The sequence below is a fragment of the Vicugna pacos genome, chromosome 34 (assembly GCF_048564905.1).
Source record: "Vicugna pacos chromosome 34, VicPac4, whole genome shotgun sequence".
NCBI classification, from domain to species: Eukaryota; Metazoa; Chordata; class Mammalia; order Artiodactyla; family Camelidae; genus Vicugna; species Vicugna pacos.
In genome coordinates, this window is record NC_133020.1 from 6,369,096 (window position 1) to 6,395,012 (window position 25,917).

At 40.1% G+C, this 25,917-nt stretch overlaps 1 protein-coding gene across 13 annotated transcripts in view; it reads left to right on the top strand.

Moving 5' to 3' along the window:
• The window catches only part of LMNTD1 (lamin tail domain containing 1), a 344,922-nt gene that overhangs the window by 301,192 nt on the left and 17,813 nt on the right, over nt 1-25,917 (top strand). For 11 of the 13 annotated variants that reach the window (XM_072954580.1, XM_072954582.1, XM_072954578.1 and 8 more), the window contains 5 exons: nt 5,482-5,544; nt 14,584-14,675; nt 17,005-17,098; nt 17,371-17,510; nt 21,503-21,633. In XM_072954580.1, the coding sequence (XP_072810681.1) occupies nt 5,482-5,544; nt 14,584-14,613 (93 nt within the window). In that variant the 3' untranslated portion in view covers nt 14,614-14,675; nt 17,005-17,098; nt 17,371-17,510; nt 21,503-21,633. Of the gene's footprint in view, nt 1-5,481; nt 5,545-10,698; nt 11,318-14,583; nt 14,676-17,004; nt 17,099-17,370; nt 17,511-21,502; nt 21,634-25,917 lie in introns of those variants that run through there. The other 2 variants (XM_072954574.1, XM_072954575.1) reach the window with 2 other exon arrangements.

Here is a 25,917-nt window from a genome sequence, read left to right on the forward strand (position 1 = left end):
AACTGATTAGACCAAGTGCCAGATCCTAAGCTGTGAAGAAAGACTTGCATACAGCAGCTATGTGCTGGTGAAGTTACGACTTGCAAACTTAGATTTAGCAGAGGGATGCTTTTTTAAATGAAATCCTGAGCAGAATCCCAATGTATAAAGTGGGTAAAAGCAGAGCTGTCCAAGTTGAAGAGGAGTGATTCCCACTACCTGTTATGCCCATCTTCTTCCCTGCTCTCCCCGTGATCTCTGAGGCACCTATCTGGAATCACAGTATGAAGCACACCATGTTAGTATGCTGACATATTGTTGGGACTTAGCACCCCCAAAATAATACCTTTTGGAAGTCGAATGATGGAAAATTTATAAATTCCTGAACATACTCCATTTCATAAAATTAGGTGCCCTGTGTCTTTGTGCCTGAGTTTCTTCATCTGTAAAATAAGAGATTGGGTCTGAAATTTAAAGAGCTCTTTCAGCAGTAAGTTTTATGTATGTGGAATATATAATTTTATTTTATATAGAGCATATTTAGTACTTTATGACTTATATTTGAGATTTTTCAAAAAATGCCTTGTTTTTCTCCAATTAATGTAGCCTTCACTGTCTTACTCATTCTGAGCAACTTGTTTTCCAAAGAAATTTGATTTCAGATTTTTCTTGATGCACCTTTCTGTGGTGATGGCAACTCACTATGATTATTCAGTAATTTTTGTTATTCAACACAAAACATTTCACTGCATCTGTATATCCTGTAATAATAAATTTAAAAGCGAGCTTCTTCAATACTTTCAGGGCCTCTGTTCATCATTACATACCAGTAAATTTTTCTATTCATTAAATTTTCAATATTAATGGATGTACATCAGAATTGTAAGAGCTTTTCTTTGATTTCAGTTGAGAAAGATGGGCCACAAAGGACAGGTGTTATGAATGATTCATTGATCATTGACTGGATAACAGCAAACCCTGAATCACCAATTCACTTCCTTGAAAGAACAAAACATGGCTCACCAAGGGACAGTTACCTGGTTTGTTAATTAGCCATCCTCTTTTTAATTTGCCTACACTGGTCTATTAGCTATCATTAGCGCACTCCTCAATAAGTGACAAAGAAAAAAAGAGATAAAACAAAAATTCATCAGTTTCACTCATAGTCTCCTCCATCCTGCCCCTGTCCCCCTCACTAATGAGTGGACCAGTTGGCTAAGTTATGGAAGAATCTTAGTTGCACGTGGCTCTTCTGCCTGGGACCAGCTGCCTTGTTTTTGACTGTGCCTCTCAAATATGTTATGGAGGTGCCTAGAGACTAACAATTCAGATAATTTTAAAGAAACATCTACACGTAATATGCCTAACTTATGACAACACATTTTGTTTTTAAAAATATGTGAAGATACAGAAGGTATAGAGGATAATGTTCAGAACACCGATGTACTAATCCTTCCAGATGAATGCACGTCAGCCTTGTGTAATACTGCTTCACATTGCCAAGAGAAGCTGGATAAATCTGAAATCCCCTTTGATCCTCTTTTGAGTTCTGATGTGAAATTGGAATAAGTCATTATGGTCATCATTTTCATATTGACATATTGCAGTGTATTAGTTTTAATATAGTTCATCAGCGCTCAGTCATTTCCAAGAGCATCTCATGGCAGAGATGGCGAATTACTGCCTCTAAACCATTATTCTTTTAGACACAAGACCCAAAGGCCCAGGGAAACCTAGACTCGGCCACCAAGGATAAAGCCTGTTTTTCCCAGTCTCTGCGGCATCTAGGCAAGACCGTGTATCTACATTGTGTATAATGGGATGTGAGCAGAAATGGTGTACAGGACATCTGGATCACGCACATGGACCGGGTGCTCCCCTGTGTCTCCACCGTGATGTTTACAGGGCTGGAGCTGCCATCTCGCAGCCCAGGGATGAAGCCATATGTTGAGGATGGAAATGCCATCCTAAATGCCCTGCACTGGCACCACTCCAGACCAAGTGAGAGAGAAATAACCTAGTTAGGCCGCTGTTATGTCTGACCAGATGGCCCACACAGGATCACTACCATTTAGTTTCACTTAACAGACTGCTGGTCAAAAAGCAAACAAAAATCTCAACTAGAAAGGGCATTTTTAAGATAATTAGGTAAGTTTGAATACAGAATGAATATTAGATGTCGACCAGTCATTGCTCTTTCCTTAGATGTGTTCACTGTGTTGGGGTTATATTGGCTATACTTAGATTCATGCAGAGATCTTTACTGAATTCCTAGTGGTTTGGTGCGATGTAAGCGTAGATAGATAACAAAGATAGTGCGAGTATGGTAAAGGGTGAATTCTGAGTCTAGGTGACAGGTGTACAGATGCAGTCGTATAATTCTGTCATACTTTCTGTATGTTTGGAATTTGCCGCAATAAAATTTTGGAAAAATAAAATAAACAAGAAAGGCGTTTTTAATAGACTGTGGTGTGCACTTGGAGCTATGAGAGCACAGAGGCAAGGCACTGACCACAGCCTCAAAGGTTCACTTTGGGGAAGGAGAAGGACCCTTTAACAAAGCAGATGAGTTTGCCCTGTGTGGCCACTATTGTTCCCATGCCTCGTGAGAACGTGCTCTCTTCTCGCGGAGGTTGGCTGACAAATTGTGGACAACTTGGGCAGTCTTCTTCCGTCACTTGAGTTAAATGGAAGAAACTAGTCTGAAGAGAGTATCTTGCAGACACTACTTTAAGCTAACAGCGTGGGGGTGTGCGCTGTTTAATGCACTGTGTTTTCACAGTGTCTAGCACACCTGCCTGTCATCAGTGATCCATGCTGCACACGGCAATGGACTTGACAGCTGCAACCAACTCCTATACAAATGTTATTATAGTAATCACAGTGATAGTGTTCCTTTGTTTCTGACGGTTGCAAAGCCACACTTTTAAAAGTCAATCTGCTGGAAAACAAATGAAACGAGAACATAGATAACATTATGCAGGAATGAAACAGTTAAAATCTCGTCAGTGTAAGCTCTATGTTAAGGTCACATTTATGGAATTTTACTTTCGTTAGACTGTGGGTCTGACTCATTACAGTTCAATAGATCCAGCTTATCTGTCCTGAGATCAAAGTGTTTTTTTCCAATAAGAGTATACTTCCAATCCACAATGGTAACAAAGGGAAAAAAACACAAGTTTGAAGTAAATTTACTTTCTGCATCCTTCATATGAGTATTTGTTCTGTTTACTCGTGTCTAGACCTGCATTGCATTGTTTACATTTAGCAGATTAAGAATTTGCAATGTTGAACATCACTTCTGTATGACTGGCCAGATTTTTAGTTAATATTATATATATATCATATATAATATAATAAATATAATACATATTATATATATATAAATAATACTGCTATGTATAGTTATGTTTATACTGATATATATATTAAACAGTATAACTAGAAATTGTATGAATTGATATATAGAAATTTTTAAACAAAAACTCTGACTATCCTGTGATATACAGAAGCCAATTACTTGGACCTCTTAGAATCAGACTGAGTGAAAAATAATTACTTGAAGGAACACTACAAAATGCCAAGCGTTTCTGTTCATTTTTTGTTATCAAATAATAGCATCAAAAAAAGCAAGAGCTCTTTTATAAAGAAAAATTATATTACATCATATTCAAAAGTAATGCTTTTTCTCTTCTGTTGCTTGCTTTCAGAAAATTCAGATTGCAATATCACACTTCTGTAGGACTTTCGTTTTTTTTTTTTAAGAAAATAGACAAGTGAGAACCATTTATGTGTCTCTTCTTACAGCTGAAATAAAGGTTTTTTAATGACCATATAAAGAATTCCAAGATACTAGTTCTAATGACAGGGTGATTGGGTAACTTCATGACTAGATCTTTTATTTCAAAACATTTCAACATTACAAAACAGAAGTATTTTAAATTAATTGCCCTTGAGTTATGAAAGATTGTAATCTCATTTATGGAAATACGTCATTAATGATCCATTTCTTCACACAAGTGAAAAAAAATTACTATTTTAGGAAGTCACAGTATTCAGATTGAAGTTACTAGGTGCTAAACATTCCAGGCTCAAATAACCCAAGAAACTACCATCGCGTACTGGAGTTGAAACAAACACCACTACCGCTGACAATCCTAGCGTTGAATCTCAAGAAATTACAGGCGGAAATTTTCTATAAGTGTTTTCTAGCTCTAAGCTACAGTACTTAGCTGAAGAACAAGCTTTCAGGGTGCAGTTTAAAACCTTCATCCCCAGGCTAGTCAGTCTGGAAGGACACACATAAAATATTTACAAGATGTGTTTCATGCCAACACATTGCTCCAGAAGATGAGAAGTGATGACTAGATTGTTCTTCGAGCTAAAGCACCGCCTGTGGTAAGGAAAGTATGTTAGAAGCCTGTTTATATTCCAGGTCCATAACTCACTATTCAGAAAGTGCACACTCTCATCAGAACAGATCCCGATTCACTGGATTTAGAAACCTGCTAGCAGCCAAGAGAATCACTGTGTCTCAGCAGAAACACCCTATGTTTTTGTTAATCTTCCTTGCAGATCACAATTTCACATCCAGCTTCTGGATGTTGGGGGTTGTTTTTGTTTTTGTTTTTGTTTTTGTTTTTGCAATCAAATACTAATAATTTAACCTGATAGTCCTCCTGAGCTCACAGAGAAGGAGAGTGAGGTATGACGGAGGAGCTTTCCTGCAGTGGTTTTTTCCAGAGGAGCTCACTGTTGCCTGGACCTAGAATATTGTCTTTCTTTCCTCTCTTTTATTTTACAGGAATAAAAAAAAATCTTATCTCTGAGCTAAAAGTGATTTGTAATTGGGATCGTCTGTTCCAGCACTATTTCCATTTGATACACTGTTTTTTTTTTAATTAAACAAATTACATTTAAACCAAGTGACTTTCAGTCCATGCCTAAGTGCATGGAACTCAGGGAGGAGGCCAACAGTCACCTCTTTCATCACCAGGGTGGAGTCGGCCAAACTGGTGGGCCAGGCAGCATCAGCTTCTGTCCACACAACCTCCTTGTACGTCCCTCTTGGTGCAGCCTTATTCCTGTACCTCCCTCCTCTAACTACCTCATCATTACGGCTGCCACAACTGTAGAAAGCACTTGAGGAATTTTACAGGCTGGTAAAATTATTCTGCAACCTCAGTTTTAAAAAATATATCTTCCAGACATTTCTCCTCTCCAAGTTTTGATTAATTGTATCTTGAAATGCATGCTTCCTTTTAAAATGAGTCATTGAAAACTTGGCCTTAATAATCAAATAATACTTTCCAAGTAGTATTAAAACGCCTTGGTTCAAGTTACCGTTAAACACTGTTCTTAAACCTTAGATTTCTTTCAAATGAAAGATAATCCTTTTGTTGTTAGTTTGTTCCAAGGTTTGTTTCAGAGTGAGAAATTAATGCTTGGAATATTGGTGAATCCTGCCCAATCCCCTTAACCCCTGCTTTTTTGGGTTTGCAGAGACCAAGAAAAAACAAGATGTCTGAGTTACGAAATAATAAGCAGTCAATTCGACTTTTAAAGGTAAGTAGTAGTATTGCAAATTTGCCTTCTTTGCAGAAAAATAATGACTAAAATAATTTGTAGCTACGTCTTTAAGAGCCATCAGAACATGGATTATTCTCATATATTCTGTAATGATTAATATTCTGTTAAATATTTTTATTGCTTTTGGAGCCATCCGTTTTTGTCTTCTGTGTTGTATGATAAACCTTCTAAGAATGGGAAACAAGGAAATACCACATCTTTACTTTTTGCCTAATATCCTTGCCCTGTCCTTGGTGGTTAAGAGTGACTGAAATCCAGAGTCACTTCAAATACTAAAAACACTGTTCTGCAACCATGCTAATACCTTTCAATTCCTATGAGCAACAGGTTATTAATAATTTAGCAGAAATCATTCTGTTTAAAGAGACTTCAGAAGTTTGGTAGTTGTGTATCTTCTGAGCCGTGATGAAGGGGAAAATTAGGAACTCTGGCCTCTGCCAATCTTCCGGCATTGCCTCATGTTTTTCGTGATGATATCAACATCTAAGTAATTGAGGAAGAAGGTCTCAACGGCTTTCTGTTTTGTAAGTGGTTGTGTTTAAACTCTTCCCCAAAGACCTGGTGACGAGGCGAATTTTGGTCAGGGAATCCTTTTGGTCAGAATCCTTTTCTCGTTGACATCCTTCACTGCCCTAGTCCAATAACTTATCTACTTATATGTCTTCTTGCTCTTTTTTTTTAAACATCTTTTATTGATTTATAATCATTTTACAATGTTGTGTCAAATTCCAGTGTAGAGCACAATTTTTCAGTTATACATGAACATATGCATATATTCATTGTCACATTTTTTCCTCTGTGAGCTACCATAAGATCTTGTGTATATTTCCCTGTGCTGTACAGTATAATCTTGTTTATCTATTCTGCATTTTGAAATCCCAGTCTATCCCTTCCCACCCCCGACCCCCTTAGCAACCACAAGTTTGTATTCTATGTCTATGAGTCTGTTTCTGTTTTGTATTTGTTTTTTTGTTTGTTTGTTTGTTTTTAGATTCCACATATGAGCGATCTCATATGGTATTTTTCTTTCTCTTTCTGGTTTATTTCACTTAGAATGACATTCTCCAGGAGCATCCATGTTGCTGCAAATGGCGTTATGTTGTCAGTTTTTATGGCTGAGTAGTATTCCATTGTATAAATATAGCACATCTTCTTTATCCAGTCACCTGTTGATGGACACCCAGGCTGTCTCCATGTCTTGCTCTTTTTTCTGACTAGGCTTTAGATCCATTCCTTGATTTAAGAATAAAACTACAGCCGCCTGATTCGTAACTTGTTAGTATTCTGGACTCTGCTGGCGGCAATCACTTAACTTTACTCCTCTACCCAGCGTGCTGGCCTTTCGTGGTCCCCCCAGCTCCCACATCTGTATACCAATCTTTCAAGTTTTTTCTGATTGCTCAGCTTTCCAATTTCTCTTGGTTTTTCTTTCCTAGATTTTCCCTAGTCATCATCTTCTGTTTTTCTGGAGGTGACCTGCTCTTTTACAAGTCCACTCTCTTCCTTTCTACAACATCATTATCCTCAAGCTTCCAACTGCTTAAAAATGTGATGGCTGTGCCTTCCTGTTGTTCTGAGAAGCCTTCTTCTCAGACACTTCTTACAGGACACTGGGACTGTAAAGGGATTTATTCTAACCACTTCATTTTAGGATGAAAGAAACAGAAATCTATAAGGACAAGTTACCAAAATTCAGCTGGTAATCAACCACAGGGCCAAGATTAAACTAAAGGTTTATTTTATTGCAAACAGCTGGAGAATCCAGCCTTGGCTCCCACTGATATAATCTCTGCAGAGTTTTATCTACACCAGGATCCGTTTCTTCCAGTTGGCATAGCCCTGAGCAGGGTGTCCCTGAAATGCAAAGGATGGGATCTGAAACCTGTCACAGGCATTAGCAACCAGCATGTCTACAATTCAAGTACCCTTCACTTCCTGTAGCCAGAAGGGACTTCTACTCAGTACTGAACATGCAGACAAGCTGGAAAGGGGGACATTTTATTACATACAAAAATGAGGATTTTTCGTTACTGTTGGTTTTGGTTGGGAAAAAGATGTTCTGGATCCTCTCATAGGATATTGAATAACATAATTTTGGCAAAAAGTTTTAGTTTTTGTTGGTCTTCCTCAGTCATTATTTTGCTTGACTACCACGGTCACGAATTTGTTCACTGAGCCTCTCTGTGGGAGATTCTTCGGTACTTCTGATTGTGTGTGGTTGGTTTTTGTTTTGTTTTGTTTTGTTTTGTTTTGTTTTTAACCCACACTGTTTTGAAAAGTTCTAGGCTTCTTGAGATCCCTTCCTTCTGTCTTCTCAGAGCCTCTACCCCCCATCAGGTGGACATCTTTAGAATGGTCCATCAATGGCTCTCAGAATATTTCTGGAGCCTTTCCTTCAATATTGCAGTCAGCTCCTGAGCCTGGAGAGTCGGTTCATGGAGAGCTGTTCAGAGACAAAGCCATCGTGCAGTGCTCACTGGTACTCATGACCACTCCTTGGTGACTCGTATTGTTATGCACTCATACAGCATTTCATGATTTTCACATTATCTTGTTTGAGCCTATGAGGTAGGCAGTGCTGGTATCATTTCTGTTTTATGGCTGAAGAAACTTCAGCTCAGTGAGATTCAGTGACTCACCCAAAGTCACTTAGATAGTACGTGGCAGAGTTAAGACTAGAATCTGAGCCTAATGCCAGTGCTTTGCCACACCTCTCTGCCAATCAAGCATTAAGATTATCTTTGCCTTATTGACCCCCTCAACTTGTTGGAAAGGCAAAAACAGCACACATTTAGGAGTAGGACTAGAAAAAGACGTTTTCATTCATGAAAAAAAGGAGTTGGGTACCATGAGAATCTTAGGACCTCTCCATACACCCAAAAAGATTCAAGTCCTATCTTCAAAATTGCTAACTTCAGAGTGTCAATTATTGGTACAAACACAGCACATCAGAGTTTAATTTCAAGAGTCTTTGACTCCTAATTGCATTTTTACGTTAATCACGTTTCTAAGCTACCAGTGAATAAATCCATGCAGTCACGCTTGGAGTCACAGCTCTCAAATGCCCTCTTTGGTCAGAACTTTGCAAGGAATATGTGAGACCTTCTGCTGTCTGACTAATGGGCAGTGCAGATGGGTGATGCCACAGAAGGCTGCAGAAACAACTTCCCACAGGTTAAAGTAAAGAACTCTGGAAAAGCCAAGCAATTTCCCTTCGTGTCTGCCACCTGCCATAGGAACTCCCAGACTTGCTAGGACACACTGAGGAATCTAGGGCAGAGAAGAAAGAGGGGGAAAGGTGCAGGGGCAGAAGTGGGACTTGCATATCACCAGCACTGTCCTCAAGGGTGTGAAATTGCTTAGGACCAGAGAAGGCAGCACCAAAATTGCAGACATGGGATGTTGAGTTCACAACTGGCAAAAGCTCCTGTACTTACAAGGCACGCCTGTGTATTGCACTGGGCACTCCTAGTGAAGTCCTGGTGATGGAGTCCTTCCGTGCGCCGAGCTGCGTTCACACATCACCCACTGTTCTGAGTGGTCCAGACTGGACAACTCAAACATGGAGTGTATTTCTCGGACCCTGGCAGGAACTTTCCAGTAGCAATTTCTCCTCTTGGAGCCAGTTTTTATGAGTGAAGAGTCAGTATTTAACAGCACAGAAAAGGAGGACTAATTTTTTTAATTGTTTAGTTTGTTTTTAATTGAAATATAGTTGCTGTACAATGTTATATAAGTTACAGGTGTACAATAATAGTGATTCACAATTTTTAAAGGTTCTACTCCATTTATAGTGATTATAAAATATTGGCTGTATTTCCTGTGCTGTACAATGTATCTTTGTAGCTTATTTTATATGTAATAGTTTGTACCTCAATCCTCTACCCCTACATTGCCCCTCCCAACCCTTCTAGTGGTAACCACTAGTTTGTTTTCTACATCTGTGAGGCAGCTTCTTTTTTGTTTTATTCACTAGTTTGTTTTATTTTTTAGATTCTACTTGCAAGTGATATCATACAGTATTTGTCCTTCTCTGTCTTATTTCACTTAGCATAATGCCAGGAGGACTAATATTTAATCCTCTTTAATATGAAACCTTGCTAAAGGAGTTTTGAAAGTCTAATGATTAAATTTTTTGATGTCAGTGTTTTCTATCTATATTTTGTTGTATATTCCTTTCATCCATGTTCTAATCTTTTTCTCCTCTCAGCCCTGAAAGTGGTCTGTTTCCAAAGTTCTTTAGTCGGTTGAAATTTCATGAATGTTTGTTTCCCATAACCTCCTCCCTTTGAAGTCGGTCAGCCACCCTGGAATCCTCTATCTTCCCAACCTCACCTAAGTGTGTGACGGTTAGGTTGTACAGGAGGAGTAAAAAGACCTGCGATCTAGACTCTCCACCATGGTGGGTCAGCGGTATTCCGTAGCTTAAAGGAAACCAATTGTCTGTGCGGATGTCTCCAGCTCCATTTCCACAGAGGAGGACATAAACATCTCAGGCTGAGAAGTCTCCTGCTAGGACTCCCCGAAAAAAACTCAAGCAGTTGCACACAGAGAAACAAAACTTTCTCTTCTTTGTTATATTTTTGTGTGTGTTACCTGGTGTATATTAAATCTGCGGCACATCTGAGATGTTTAATGGAAAAGATAATTAGGTTCTACTCAAGTACCACCAAGAAGGATCTGAAGAGTGTGAACATTTAGCAATGACTCATTAAGCTGATTGTCTCAGAATAATTTTGATCTTCATATTTAAGGCCAGAAATAAACAGCATCCGTGACCAGCTAGGGAAATAGCTAAGTTGCTTAGGAGTCAAAGAACCTTGCACATCATAAATCAGCATTAGAACAGGAACCTCAATGAGCACACACATCACAAAGCTGAGTTAGAAGGAGGAAAAAAATGAGTAATCCTTTCATCCTGGCAAAAGGTGAGGCACCAGAGAATAATTTCCTCCCTCCTGTTATTGTCCTCCACCCGTGAGTATGTTCTGGAACTGCTGTTTCCTGGCCTTAAGTCTAGTGTGAAGGAAAGACTCTGATCATCTCTGCTTTATTTTGCTATGACAGTTTCAGCTTACCTACAGTCTGTGTTACATTTCACCGTGCGTTGCCATTTTATCTTTTGCTCAGGACGATAACATCCAAGTCTAGAGAACCACACAAGGATGCCTGACGTGACACAGCCTGCCTTCCATGCAGGACGGGAAGCCGGCAGCAAAGAAGAACGTGGCTTCTCTTAGGAAAGATCATTCCTCGGGACTTTACTGTAACTGTTTCTTAAAGAAGGAGATGGAGTTTGTGGACAAGTTAAAACATTTGTTTTTCTAGGCTGCTAAGAAGAAAAACATTGTTCAAGAGCAAAACCATCCCAGTTTTCATTAAGTTTCTTAAGCACTGACTTCAGGCTTTTATACCCTGCCCAGCTGTTAGGTCTGTCTACAATGTCTGCCGTTTCTGCAGATGCGTTTTCCAAAAAGCACATGTTTCAGGAATTCTGAATCACATGGTGTATCTGATTCTCTACGCTTAGAATCTGTCTCCTTAAAGCAGGCATTAATTTGCCTTCCTAATGATTGGAAGTAACGGATGAAGTTTCTACAGAGTGGCTAGTTGGGGGTTTTTTAAACCTGCCTGCACTTCTCTCAGATTCAGCCAAAATCATCCCCTCTTCCACCGTGTGATACTCGGTACAAAATCTCATGGACAGGGAATGCCAAGAACGTTTTAATTAAATAATCTGATGAAGCTACCTTTCTAAAAAAACTCACTTATTATTCTTTAGCAATCTTATTCTGTACCTATCAAGAGTGTAGAAGTTGAAAACCTAGTGACTATGTTCATGTTTAATGCTGACCCACTTTACAGTCAGAAGGTATGGTTGTTTCGGTCTCAGAACAAATCCTGTCTATACCTTGTAGCCCAGCTTAATTTCATTTAATTTATGTTTATTTATATGACATATTCAGGGAGATGAGGTATATACAGTCTTGGAATGTGAGGATGGGCAAGGAAAGTGAGGATTTTTCCCCATTATACTCTGTTTGAAAAATAAAGGAACGTAAAATAACCCAAAAATCCATTAGTGGTCACCATTGACGTTGGTTTTATTATATCCAAATATCAAGGGCTAAAAATACCTTATTTTTAGAAAGTCATGTACCAAGGGACTCAAACATATACTTATATACCAACATTTACAGCAACATTATTCATAATAGCCAAAAGGTGAAAACATCCCAGGTGTCCACCAACAGATGAATGGATTTATAAAATCTCATATATATGTATAATAATATTATTCATCCATTAAAGAAATAAAATTCTAATATATGGTTTAAGATGGATAAATCTTGAAAATATTATGCTAAGTGAAATAAGCCAGACTCAAAAGGACAAATATTCTGATCCCATTTGTCTGAGGCACATAGACTAGGCAATTTCACAGAAATGGACAGCACAGAAGAGTTTACCAGGGGCAAGGGCAAGGGGAGAATGAGGAGTTGCTGTTCAGTGGGTACAGAATCTCTGCTCAGGATGATGAAAAAGCTCCAGAAATAGTGATGACGGTTGCACAATATTGTGAATGTACTTAATGCTACTTAAAAATAGTTAAAGTGTGGGGGAGGGTATAGCTCTGTGGTAGAGTGCGTGCTTAGCATGCATGAGGTCCTGGGTTCAATCTCTAGTACCTTCATTAAAAATAAATATATAAATCAATAAATAAGCCCCCCAGAAAAAAATGTTTAAAAAAAGGGGGTTGGGTAAAGCTCAGTGGTAGGGCACGTGCTTAGCACGCACAAGGTCATCGGTTAGATGGCCAGTACCTCCATTAAACATAAATAAATAAATAAATAAACCTAATTACCTCCTCCCCTCAAAAAAACAAAACCAAAAAAAAATTTTTTTAATAGTTACAATGATAAACAAACAAAACTAATAAATTCTGATCAGTATTTCCAAGATGGAAAACAAAAGGCATACGCCAGTCTAAAGCGTCTGAGAAGACTGACATTGCTTGACAAAGTAATGTACTTTTTGGTTTGATACAAAGAAGATTCACATGAACTCCTGCATAATGATGCAGCATAAATATTTTCTAGTCACCAGGCCACACCGATCACATTATTTTCTCGAGCCTCTGGACACCCAGGAGTAGACGTGTTCATTTTCAGATAACTGTCAGTCACACCTCCTGCCACTTTGAACCATTAAGTGTGATCTTTGAATTACATGCTGGCTCGATCGTGTAGGCTCTTCTATCTGTTCCATGTTACTATAGAAACTGTGTCGTCATGGTGCCGTGAGGAGACTGCAAGAGCATCTGAGAGGGTACAATAAAAGTTAACTTATTCCATGGTTCATAATTTCTTCCAGCTGCTGCCATTTGTGATGCTCATGTTCACATTGGGAGTATAAACATACAACCAAAAGGGTTCTGGGAACCAAAGCCAACAAGCTATCTCACCCGTGCAGGCTTGCCTCCCGACCTCCTTCCCTCAAAGATTTGTGATGGAAGCACATGAAAGAAACAGCATATGAGGCTCAGGTGTTTCCAATTATTTCCCACGTACGAGCAGAGGCTCCCTAATCCAAAACATATTGCAGCTCAAATCATCTTCGTTATATTTGAAGATTGTGCAGCTTCAGGAGAATTTCATCTGCCCACCTCTGATTCATTGACACTTCATCAATGACTAGATCTCCTCTGAGCTCTTCTGTAAGAGCATGTCCTCTCTGGGTGGTCAAAAGTGTGGTACATTCAAGTATTGCTTATTTTTGTGACGCGCACTCTTAGGAAGTGTATAACCTTTTGCCCTTGCAAGAAAAAGAGAAATAAATGCTCAGCGTAGGAGATTCCTTGTCAGTGACATCACCATGGAGAGTTCCAGCACAATGCCTCGACTGTCTTCCTGCTCGGGGACTCTCTCTGAACGGTTATGGAAGGGGAAGACAGACCCACCTCTGCCGGTATAAATCATTAACTGCCTAAGTGTTAATACTCAGGCAAGACTATTCAGGGATTACAAAGAAAGAATGTGGGTTTGGAGCATTTCGTTTTCCTAAATTTCTTGAATGAACATTATAAGATTGATCGTTGGGGCTCCAGCAGCCTTGGATAGCAGTGAGCTTTGGTCTTGAGGTCCCAGAAATCTGCCCCTTCATTATTGCCTCCGCAAGTTGGAGGCAGTGCTCTGTTTGTGATCCCCTTACAGGAATTAATGAGGGTTATTTCATAAAGCATCTGAATAATGGGCATTGTTAAATAATATTCATTGTTTAGGGAAACAAATTCATCTACAGATGGATGAACTACATGAATTACAATGAAAATAAACCCAAAGCTGTACCTACCGTTGACGACTCCCCAGAATAGATGAATATTTTCAGCCCTACCCCAACGCTTTTTCTCTTCCTCTCTCACACATATACACATACACACATACACACTTTATGATTTTGGCATGAAATAGTGAAAGAAATTGTGAAAGGATAAACACTGTACTGATGATGAAGTGTTTTTGGTTAATTGCCAGTGAGCTTTGTAGAGGAATCCAAATTTTCAGCTCAGCATCAGGGCTAGAGTTCTTTTAGGGGGTAAACTTCTACTCTTGGCACCTAACCCCAAGTCCAAGTAGAGGAGGCGTTAGAATCCAGCCATCAGAGTAAGTTTTAAAATGTGTGGTAACAATACAGCTTTGTGCTTAGATTTATATAAATGGTTACTAACCAATTATCTATGTTTACAAAAATACGGACTGGAAATCTATCTCTATAGGCATATTCATAACATAGTCATATTCTTCGGAATACATTACAAAACAAACCAGATGCAAGCAGAAATTTTGTTTTTAGAGGAGTTTTATTTTCCTAATATTTTACTGTTCTTAGACTAAAGACAGTTTCAGTATGTTGAATGCCATGAAATTACCAGCCTGTTGTTTATATTTTTACCCTAGTATGAGAAATGTAAAGCTTTTGAAATTGCTTGAAAGCAGAATTGTCTGTTCTAAATAGGTTGTGTTTGTGTCTGTGTCGTGGTCCTGAGAAAGAGGCCAATATGATTGCCAGGCAGCCAGATTTTGCCTTACTATCAACAGATTGCAAAGGTGAGTAATAACCCTCTACTCTGCCTTCTGTCTGCATTACATATTACATTTTATATTAGTTAACTGATAATTAATATAAGTCTAGAAAGACGAACATAGTAACCATGAGCAGAGATACACAGGAAATGATTTTCAAGCTCGTGTCTCATACTTCTCGCTCTGCTGAGAACGGGAGCCACAAGGAACTCAGGGAGGGGTATGGAGTGGGGAAGACACCTATTCTCAAGATGGCTCATTCACATGGCAGGCAAATTGGTGCTGACCACACATTCATGTCCAAGTTGGCCTCTCCACAAGGCAGCTTGGGCTTCCTCACACCAGTTATCTAGGTTCCAAGAGTGAGTGTCCTAAGAAACAGGAAGTGGAAGTTACCAATTTCTTAAGATCTGGAGGCAGAAGATGACTCTGACATGTTTTACTAGTCAAGTGCCTAGAGAGTGTACACTCAAGGTGAGGGGACATTGACCCCTCTTCTCTATAGGGGGCCTTATTTTAAAACCACCAATACGTGTAAATCACCAAGAAAAAACACAATTTTCAACTTGATTTTGCCCTTTTAATCTCAACTGGACCACGTCTGCCCCAATCTAGGAAAATTAAGTACATCCCCAGTCTCAATTGGTGAACCCACTGCATCCTGATGTTTCAAAGAATCACAGCAAAACAGGCAAGAAATTGTGACCTTACCTTTATTTGGGGTAAGTTGTGCATTTCAGTGAAGCAAGAGAAATCTGAAATCAGAAAACTTCCCTGAAGCCATAACTGGCTATAGAGACTATAAATTACCTCTTAATATTTTGCATCACCTTTCAGGAATCCCTCAACATTTTCCCCTCTTAAATCACTAAAATCTATGCGGTTAAGCTGTAGATATATCTTGAAAGGCTTGTAGTTGTCTGTTGAACTTGTATTTTGCAAGCTTATTTTTCCCTATCATGCATTCTTTTTTTTTTGAATCAAAAAAGAATTTTATTTCTTGTACCAAAAAAAGATGGAGGAACACGTTGCATCAAATTAAGCAGGCAAAGGGTTAACATCTCTAATATAAAAAGAATTCCTATCAATTTCTAAGAAACCAGAAAATAACCCAATAGAAAAATAGGTAAAGACACCTATCATGCGTTCTTAGCCACCAGTGTTTTTGAGCATCTATTATATATGCCAAGCAATGGAATTTTTAAAGATGCGTGATTCCTGCTTTTATGGGAATCATAGACCAGTGGGAAAGATAGTTTTGTAATAAAATAATCAAGGAAGTACAGCAGTAAGGCTAAATATCAAATCTTGTGTGTCCTTTGGAGAATTAAGAATTCCAGACAGGTGCCATGGAGCTGATTCTAAGGGACAAGTGAAGATGCTTCAAGCCAATGGGTCAACCCGTGTGGGAAATAAATGGAAGGCACTGAGTGGTTTGGGGAAATGGTCGTTCATATTGGTGTGCATAGGATATGGAATGAAAGAAGGAACGAGTTGATGAGACTAGAAAAAAGTAGATTGAGCCAAACCATGAGCTTTGTGTTCTGGGGCCAAGTGTTTGAACTTGCTCCCATATGTTACAGAAGAGAAGTAGTAATTCCAGCTTCTCCTTTGGCATCTGGCAGCCCATTGGCTAGTGAAATCCAAGGTAGAATCTATTCCACTATAATATGGTGGTTATTTTTCTCAGAAACCTCAACTTTTCCAAATTTGCTTTTTATAAGACTTGTTTTATTAAAAAAATTTTTTTTCAATATGAGAGAGAGAAAAAAAAGCTATGGAGTAGAGCATTTCTAGCTACACATGTACGGTTACAAAAGCCAAAGCTCATTGAGCAGATACGGTGTTTGGTTATATGGAGCTCTGGCTTCAGAGGAAAGGTCTGTCTTTGCTGTCAGCATAGGCTTCTTAAAATGCTTCTCCCCTCCATCATCCGCTGCTAGAACAAAGCACACGAACCCTCAAGGAAGGCAGCCATGGTCAGTGTGATGGCTCCCCCTACCCTGCCCAGAAATTCGGTGCTCAGGCAACATCAATCTGTACAGTGTAATTCATGCTTCCTGGTTAATAAATGTCATATGGTCCAACCTTCATTATGAAAATACACTAGAGGGAAATTGCCATGTTCAAGGATCTGTCTCAGGAAGTGAGGAAGATACCCCATGAACAGCAGAGATTGGAGGTGTGAACCTAAATCGAAAAGCTGGCTGGAGCCATTTTAAACCGATGTTTTAAAATTTTCAGGTAGAAACTTCACAGGCAATGGGGAGATATTCTAATTTTAAAAAGACTTTTGAAAACAAAATGTTCTAATAGGATTGACCAATATGCTTTTTGAAACCTGCCCTATTAGTTTTGCTGCAGTGAAAATATCAGACGCGTGGCAGCTCGAGATCCCGCAGTGGCTTGTCCTCCCCTAAAGCTGGAAGTCTCAAGTGGAATCAAAGGTGTGTTGTCTTCTCGTTGATTTGTCTCTCCCTTCTTATTTATTTTCCCATTATTGCCTCCATTAGCACCTGATTTTTATGTAAATTGTTAACTCCCTAAATGTTCTCAAGGACTTGTTACCCTGCCCCCTTCATGTCAAACCCACCCCCACCAATCTCTCCAATATCCTGATTGTCTAGAGGGTTATTTCCCTGGTCACTAATACCCTGCTGCTGAGTTTGATCTGGGCTCTTCCCGTCCTGCCTTCTACATGTGCTGTTCTTTCCCTCAGGCCAAACACTGCCGTCAGGCTGGACGCCACCAGACTCCTCCAAACCCCAGAGAACTTCCTACCCAAAGCTGTATGTGGCCAGCACACGTGGCGTCGGGGCAGGAGAGAGGTCTTGTGTCACAGAGCCCACAGCACAGCAGGTAACTTAGAATTGAATGTCTGACATCTCTGTTCTGAAGTCTTTCAGGCATCCCATGTAAGCCTCTGCACTCCGTTACAAAATGTGGGTTTCTCCCCCTACACCAAACGATGCTCAGACACCAGCTGGGCATCCAACAATTCAGCTCAGTTCTGACAGTTTCTGCTTGAAAATAGCATCCGATCCCACAGGTTAAGGGCTCAGTCCTACATCATTGCCCCTGCCCCCACCGCTTCGACGTCCATCCCAGGTTCAGGTTGTCACCTGTGCTTCTGACAGACTGGCCATGGGCTGGAGTTTCCAGTGGCGCCCTCCTTGGGTAGATTAGTGTGCTAGAGTGGCTCACAGAACTCAGAGAAACATTTTCCTTACTAGATGACTGCTTTATTTTAAAAGGATGAAACTCAGGAACGGCCAGATGAAAAAGATGCAGAGAGCCAGGTACAGGGAAGTGGCTCAGAGCTTCCATGCCCTCCCCCCAGACACTCTTCCTGAACCTCTATATGTTCAACAACCAGAAGCTCTCCAAAACCCATCGTTCTGGCATTTTACAGAGGCTTCATTAGAGAGGCATAATTAATTAAATCATTGGCTGATAGTGATTGATTCAGCCTTCTTCCCTCCTTGGAGGTCAGGGGGGTGGAATGAAATGTCAACCCTCTAATCACAAGGTTGACTCCCCTGGCAACCAGCCACCATCCTTAAATGTTTTCTAGAAGTCAATTATTAACATAGCAAAAAACACCTTTGCTCTCATCACAGGAATTTCCAAGGGTCTGTGGAGCTCTGTACCAGGAACAGGAAGCAAATACCTATTTCTTCTTATAAATCACAATATCACCCCACTTCAGGGAACTTCTCACGAATGCTCCCCACAAAAGGGCATGTTGCTCCGTCCACCTTCCTTCTGAGCCCCATTTCCTTAGCTTCCTAGTCCATTTCTCACTCTCCACCCACCCCTCACCTCCATAGTTGACTCCCCTGTTTCTTCTCTAATGGAAAGTTACTCTTTGCATCTTTTTTTTGTTGTTGTGACATAAAGTCAATCATCTTCCTCCGAAAGCAACACTGATTTCAAATTTATTAAGTAATGTCTTCTGCATGCTACATTATAACCATTGGCCCGTTCTCTACTCCTTGTCTGATTTTTATGGCTGTAAGATGCTGAAATGTTTTTGGTCATGTTCCCTAACAGCTTCATTTGGTAACAACTTTTATAGAAAGAAGAAGGGAAAGTTGCTAAGCACTTACCAGCCACTGAACTAGACACTTGAAGCTTTCCTTTTATCCTCAGGTAACATTGGCCCCCAACACCAGGAGTAGGCTAGAACTCAGCTGCAGCTGCTTTATTTATATCTGGCCAGGTGCCCGAGGGTTCACTCCTGTCAATTATCTGTTGTATTTCACTGTCACAAAGCCATGCGACTTCGCCTTTTGGTGCTCTGGAGTAGTCCTGGTCAAAGCTTAGTCTCTAGAGCAGTTGCACTGAATCACCTGGGAACTAATTAGAAATCCATCATCTTAGAATCCACCCTAGGCCGACTGAATTAGAATCCACATTTTAATTCTATTCCTCGGTGGTCAGTGTGCACACTGAAATCAGAGAAGCATGAATTAGAATACAGTATGCTACTAGGACCACAGAAACTTCACAAACACTCGTTCATTGAGTTCCGTATTCAACTAGGACTGCGGCTCAGGGTGAGAGGATGTCGATGGCCCTGTATCCCCCAAAGAAAAAGCAGGATAGTTTAATGGTGCAAAAGTAAAGACATAGGAAAGGCTTTAGTTCTGAATTTAAGCTATTCACAAAAACCTAAAAAGTGATTTTCATATTTCTAGTTCCCTTCCATAGCCCCATAGAACAAGGTTTTCATTTTTCCACATCTTTACAAATGCTTCATTTTTAAATTTTATGAATTTATCCACTCCATCTTAGATGTAACACTTTTGTTCAGTGGCAACTAAAGACTATACACCTCTTCAAAATTTGTAATTGCCACGAGTTTCAGAAATGAAGTCCTTGAAGGAAGTATTACAGTTTACACTTGACTTATGTTAGGAACATTTTATTAATATAGGTAAATCCTCTTTGAAATTGCCAAATGGAGTTTTTGCTAGTTCTTTTGCAGCTAAAAAAAAAACAAAAAACAATACTGTGAATGTCGGTCATTATCCAGTGTTTCTTTGCTAGCTGAGGGTTATTTGCTTTTTTTTTTTTACTGCCTGTTTAAAAAGGAGAGATTAGAAAAAATACAGGATAGTGTTACAAAAAATAAATTACACATTATAGGCAGATTTAAAACCTTAAAATGTTGAACAAATGGGGGGTGGAGCAGGAAACTCAAAAGCAGCTTTGCTGATCCAGTTTTTACTTAAACTCAAATAGTTTTTTTAAAAAAACCTAAACTTTCTGGTTTCCTTTAGATTTTATCAGCAAGATTTTCACAATGTCTCTTTGGTATAAAAATAAACCTAATGTATTACTTTGAATAAAAGGATACAGTTAGAGCCATATAAAGATTTTGAAAGCTCTAGAAATGGTACGCTTGAAAGGAGTACCTCAATCTTTATAACCTGTTTTTTTTTCTTCTTTTAGTTTTCAATAATATCATTGGATTTTATGTAATTTTATCATAAGTGTAGTACATGTGGCTTCATAGTCTTCATAAACTGTTTAAAATGGCCATTGGGTCAAATCTCGTAACTTCTTATCTATTCACCTATGGGATATTTAAATCATTTCCCCAGTGATTCCTATTATAAGCAATGCTTCAGAAACATATTCATGCATATTGCTTTTCTACATGTTGGGTTTTGTTTAAGTGTCCAAAAATACTAATGACCACATTTATTTCTAAAAAATAACTTAGAAAGAATTTAATTGAAAACTCTAATTGAATAAAATATGAATATTTTCTAAATCTAACTCCTCTACACTCAACTTCAAAAATCTAAAAAAAAAAAATTCCAGAAGAAAATTCAAAAGTAACTACAGAGGTAACAATCACACTTGCTTTTTTTTTTTCCTCAATAATTACCTGGCAAGTTCGAGGTTAATCGCCTTCCTGGCTCAACTTCAGTTTGTGTGAACAGTCTTTAGGTTGCTCAGTACAGTTAAAGCCCCTGGTCCTCCAAGTCTTATTCAGTGCTTCCAATTATTTATGTCAGCAAAGAGATGTTTTCACCAAGGGGTTAGATGGTTAGAATTCTAATTCATAAATTCTGTGGGGTTTCTTCCAAAGAACTTCATCTTCATCCATTCTTATCCAACTCATTCTTAGAGGACCACACTGATATTTCTTTTCTTTTTTTTTTTAAATTTCAGTGGGATAATGTCCTTACACACATAAGTGATCTGAATATACTGTTGAATTAGGGAGAAGAAAAATGTTTTTATTAATTTTATTAATATTTTATTGACGTATAGTCAGTTGACAATGTTGTGTTAATTTCTGGTGTGCAGCATAGTGATTCAGTTATGCACACAGATGCTTCTTATACCCACTTTATTCTCTGCTGTTTATCTTTCATTTTAAAATGGTGCGTCAAAGTCCAAGGAGAAAAAATATTCTCGGACAAACAAAGAGCAAATGCTCTAAAGCTAAGAGGAAAAGATCAGTGGGTTGTGTGACAATAGTTTTGCAAAGATGTCGTCACTACTTTGAAAACCTTAAAGCTGCGTTCCCAAACTGGACGGGTAATGTAAGTGCACGTGCATTCGAAAGAGCGCGGTGGCCTGGCAGCATTCCCTTCCGTGAGCACAGAACTTCGGAGCCCAGAACGCTGTTGACAAATGATAATTAATTTAATTGTGAACAGCTGTTTCCTCAGCCTGTGCCTTTTCAAGTGAGGAGGCTGAACATAAACACAGTCACCAGCCAGGCACTGGGAGGACGGGAGTTGGGAGAACGCGAGATGGGCAAGGTATGTTTTCTGAGCGACATGGAAAATGGGAGAGCTTCCTCTTTACTTCCTGTTTCTTTATTTTAGGAGGAGCCACTTGTTTCTACGTCTTGAATCTCATGACTGATTCTCACTTGGGAGCACTAGCAAAGGACCCGTCCAAATGTAACAGATTTTGTTCATAAGGAACAGAGACACCCCCAAATCATGAGTCAATAGTTAAGTATTTTTTTTTTAATTTTGGGGGGTAATTAGATCTATTTATGAATTTTTTTCTAATGGAGGCACTGGAGATTGAACCAGGACCTTGTGTGTGCTAAGTATGCGCTCTAACACTGAGCTGTACCCTCACCACCCGCCTCCCTGGTTAAGTATTAATAATTCCTTTTGGTGGCAGTTACGTCCTGGGCTTTAATTTTCTTTCTCGTGAAAGTGGATTGCCTTAGAACTTCGAGAGTAATGATCTCTGACAACTGTTAAAAAATAATTACTGGAAACAATTAAAGAGGATGGAGACTGTCGAGGCTGACATGGTCCTGGGCTCAGTGTGCAGGGTCGTTAGGTCTCAGCATGTGACCTCCTGTGGCTTCTAATCAGGCTCAGCCAGTTAATCACTTTACCTCGTGACTGTCTATACTGCTAACGACGGCCGTTTCACAGCCTGACGCTTGGAGAATGTGGGTTTCTTCTTGTTTTTGTTTCTGCCTCCATTTTACTCTCATACCTGTTCTGAACTATTTCCCAAATTACTTCACTTCTGTCTAATCATCTATAATCAGCTATTTTCCATTACTACGAAGGAAAAAGATACTGTTGAAGAGATCTGAGTTTTAAAAAATAAAATGTTGCTTGAGTTTAAGGCCTTTAAATGGAAACCCAGGGGAATTTATTTTCAATCTTATATATGTATATATATATATATATACACACACACAACATAATATATATATATAACATTATATATACACATACATCAGAGGAGACAATATATTAATATATGTTGGTGACTTAAGTAACTATGTATTTACTGACCTAACATTAAGTAAACTACTTAAAATTTGAATTGATACAAACTACTATGTATGAAATAGATAAACAACAAGGTCCTAGTGTATAACACAGGGAACTATAGTCAATATCTTACAATAACCTATAATGAAAAAGAATCTATATATGTATAACTGAATCACTATGCTGTACACCAGAAATTAATGCAACATTGTAAATCAACTATACATCAATTTAAAATTTTAAACTAAAAAATTAAAAAAAAAAGATTTGAACTGAAAAAAGTCTTGGGAAATGTAAGTACTGAAGAACCTCTCTGCTGTCAAAACAGTTACACCAGACACCCTTTCAGGGTTTAAAGGATTTCTATTGGGACTTAGCTATTGTCTATCCAGGCACAGTTTAGCCATGATTAGTTCTAGACTTTACAGGGCCATCCTGATTTCAAATTACTCTTCTATTGTCTTTGCATCGTCAACATTTCTCCAAAAAAAATAAACAAATGCAGCATTAGAACGCCCAGACTCAACGTCTCAGCTTGCACAAAAGTCTGGAAGTGATTTGCAAATGTCAGACCATTTTTTGATTTAGAAAGTACTTTGGTCATTGTTTACATGATCTAGAAAAATAATATGTGGGACTATTTGCAAGCAAGGTATTCAAAACAAAGAATGACCGGGCGCCTGCTCTGTCTCAGGGGCTGTTCGCCATGGGCTGCGTCCTGGACCGGGGCAGGGGCAGGAAGCAGACAAGTCTCTGCCTTCATGGAGCTTATGTTTTAGTGGTGAGACGTTAACAATGAACAAAATAAGTAAGTGCATTAACACAGCATGTTAGAAGGTGGCGTTATACTGGAAAACAAAACGGGGGAGTGATAATGGAAGACTAGAGCGGGTTCACGGCAATGCCAAACAGGTTGGACAGGGAAGGTGTCCCTAAGAAGGTGACATGTCGGCTGATACTGAAGAAGATGAGGGAGCCAGCCATGTGGAGACATGGGGGAAAGGGTTTCAGTGAAAGGAAGGGCAAGCACAGAGACTCTGGGGTGGGCGTGCACCTGGCGTGTGTAAGGAACCGGGGGAGGCATGACTGGAGCTGGGGAGAGTGGAGGAGCTCAGAAGAAGGTCAGATCAGAGAGGCAAAGGATGCAGCAGGGTTTGTAGAGCCTTATGGAGTAAGGTGACGTGATGCCTAGGAATTCTTATTAAAAATTTTTTTCCTTTAATTTTTTTATTTTGTAGAAAGGCGGTAATTAGATTTATTTATTCGTTCATTCATTTAAAGTGGCAATACCGGGGATTGAACCCAGGACCTAGTCCATGCTAAGCATGTGCTCTGCCACTGAGCTGTACCCTCCCCAAGGCTTCTTGATGTTAAGGAATGTAACAAGCCTCACATCTTCAGACAGCTAGGGAGACAGGTGGTGAGGCAGGGGCTCTCAGGCCCATGACTGACCCGTGGCCCGTAGTGCCTTAGTGGCTCCAGTATATATAGCTCTGCTGTGACTTGTGGACTTCGAGTCATTTAGGGACAAGAAAGACATATCCATCTGAAAATATAGTATACAAAAATTATAAAAAATATAGTATACAAAAAAATAGAGTGCCTTTTGAGTTGCAGATGAGTTGCTGGCAAATAGACATCAAGAGAGAGATAAAATCAGGCACTGAACTCAGGAAAGGGCCTGAGGAGGAAGGGAGAATGGGGCTAGGTTTTCAGCAACCCGAAGCATCTGGAAAAGAGCAGCACAAAGCAGGACGAGGCTGCATCAGCGAAGGCAGAAAGGCACAGGGCTGTTCTGCCATCTGAGGCCTGTTTTTTTTTTTTTTTTGACTTGCATCTTAACCACCCACCGCATGCTTTCTGCTACCCCTCTGCACCCAGAGCCACTGCTAGACCACACAGCACCTCTCTGCCAATTTGAGAAAGGCTCCCCCTCTTCCAGACACGTTGCTTCCATCTGTTAGAAAGTTATAGCGTACTGATGTTGTGAGAACAAGATGCTTTACGCTTTACTGCCATCTGCCAGAACGTCGAGATAAAACACACACACGGTGTCTACTATAGGGGCGCGTCCTCCCGGGCTGCACACTGCCCGCGATGCATAGAGCCGTGTGTGGCCGCTGTGTACGTGTTGGAGGAGTTGGGAATAAGGCTAGGCCAGAACTCTCCTCTCTACCCTGGGGCTGCCCAAAATGACCAGCGGAAATCTCATGGCCATGTTCCCTGGTTCCGAAACAGATCCATGTTTTTCCATCCTGGCTGGGCCTCCGTGCTAGCTGCATCCCTCAAGACAGCTTTTCCAAACCTCACCTACTTTTCTCCCATCCCTAATCTTATCCCTGACCTCTGACTTTTAACCAGTAACATATCTCAGTTCTTCTTCCTTCCAGCTCAGTATTTTCTGTCTTCTCCATCCGCCCCTCTCCTCTCTGGAGAAAAAGCTGACCCTGCAACAGATTGTTCCACAACCTGTGACCTTGATTTTATCTCCGCCCATCCCCATTAGAACAAGGCTCGATTGGTTATTCCCCTGGGCATCTTCAGTCCTTCCCGCTCTGTTGCCTCCTTCCTCTGAGGTCAAAGATGCGCCAGGTGCCTTCATGTATTAAAATAAACCATTTGTCTCCACTTTCTCATCAAGGTACTTTTGCTGTCTAACTTTCTCTCTGATGCGAAACTTCTCAGAAAAAAACGAAGGTAGTGTTTCTCTACAGGAAAGCTGTGGATTTCCCCTCAGAAAAAATGTCAAAATCTTCACCCGATCTCAGGAGGTTTATAGATCCCCTGAAGCCCATCCATGGGCCCTCTGGGGTCTGGGGCTGGGGACAGAGGACATATATGTTACACTGACTCAGGGAACTGACCTTGGTAGGTGGCGTTGGCACTGGGTGAGTCTGGCCACTGACAGTAGCTGCACCTCAGTTACTGGTTAGATTAGCCCTGGGAATCCAGGGAGAGTCCCAGAACGTCACTTCTGTGAATCAGTCCAGTAAATGACCCTGAGGGCCATATTCCATTCCTCAAGCCATCCAGGGTGTGCTTCCTGCTTTCAGTGAGGAACACGGCCCGCCATGCTCTCACAGGTGGCTTTCCAGCGTGGTGTTAACATCCATGTAAACAAAGCATTAGAATCCAAGAAGGTCAGAACAAGGAGGAACCCTGGAAATACCTAGTCTAGATCTCTCAGTTCAACCACAGCCTTCCTGGGACCTCGGGCCGGCTTTTAGCCTCTTTATTCCTTGGTCCCCTTACCTGTAAAATAGAGCTGTAAAATACAGCTACCTCACTGAGCTAGGGATTAAGTTCCTTGAGCAGGAATGTGAGGAATTCAGCGCAGTCTGACACAGGGAGCTCAGGAAGAGGTGGCTCTTCCTTTTTGCATAATTATTGCTAATCGGATCCACTCCCAGCCCCCATCGCCACCCCACCACCACTCCCAGCCCCCCCCCCCCCCGCCCCGGACCAGTTACTAGCAGAGCAAACTGAGGTCC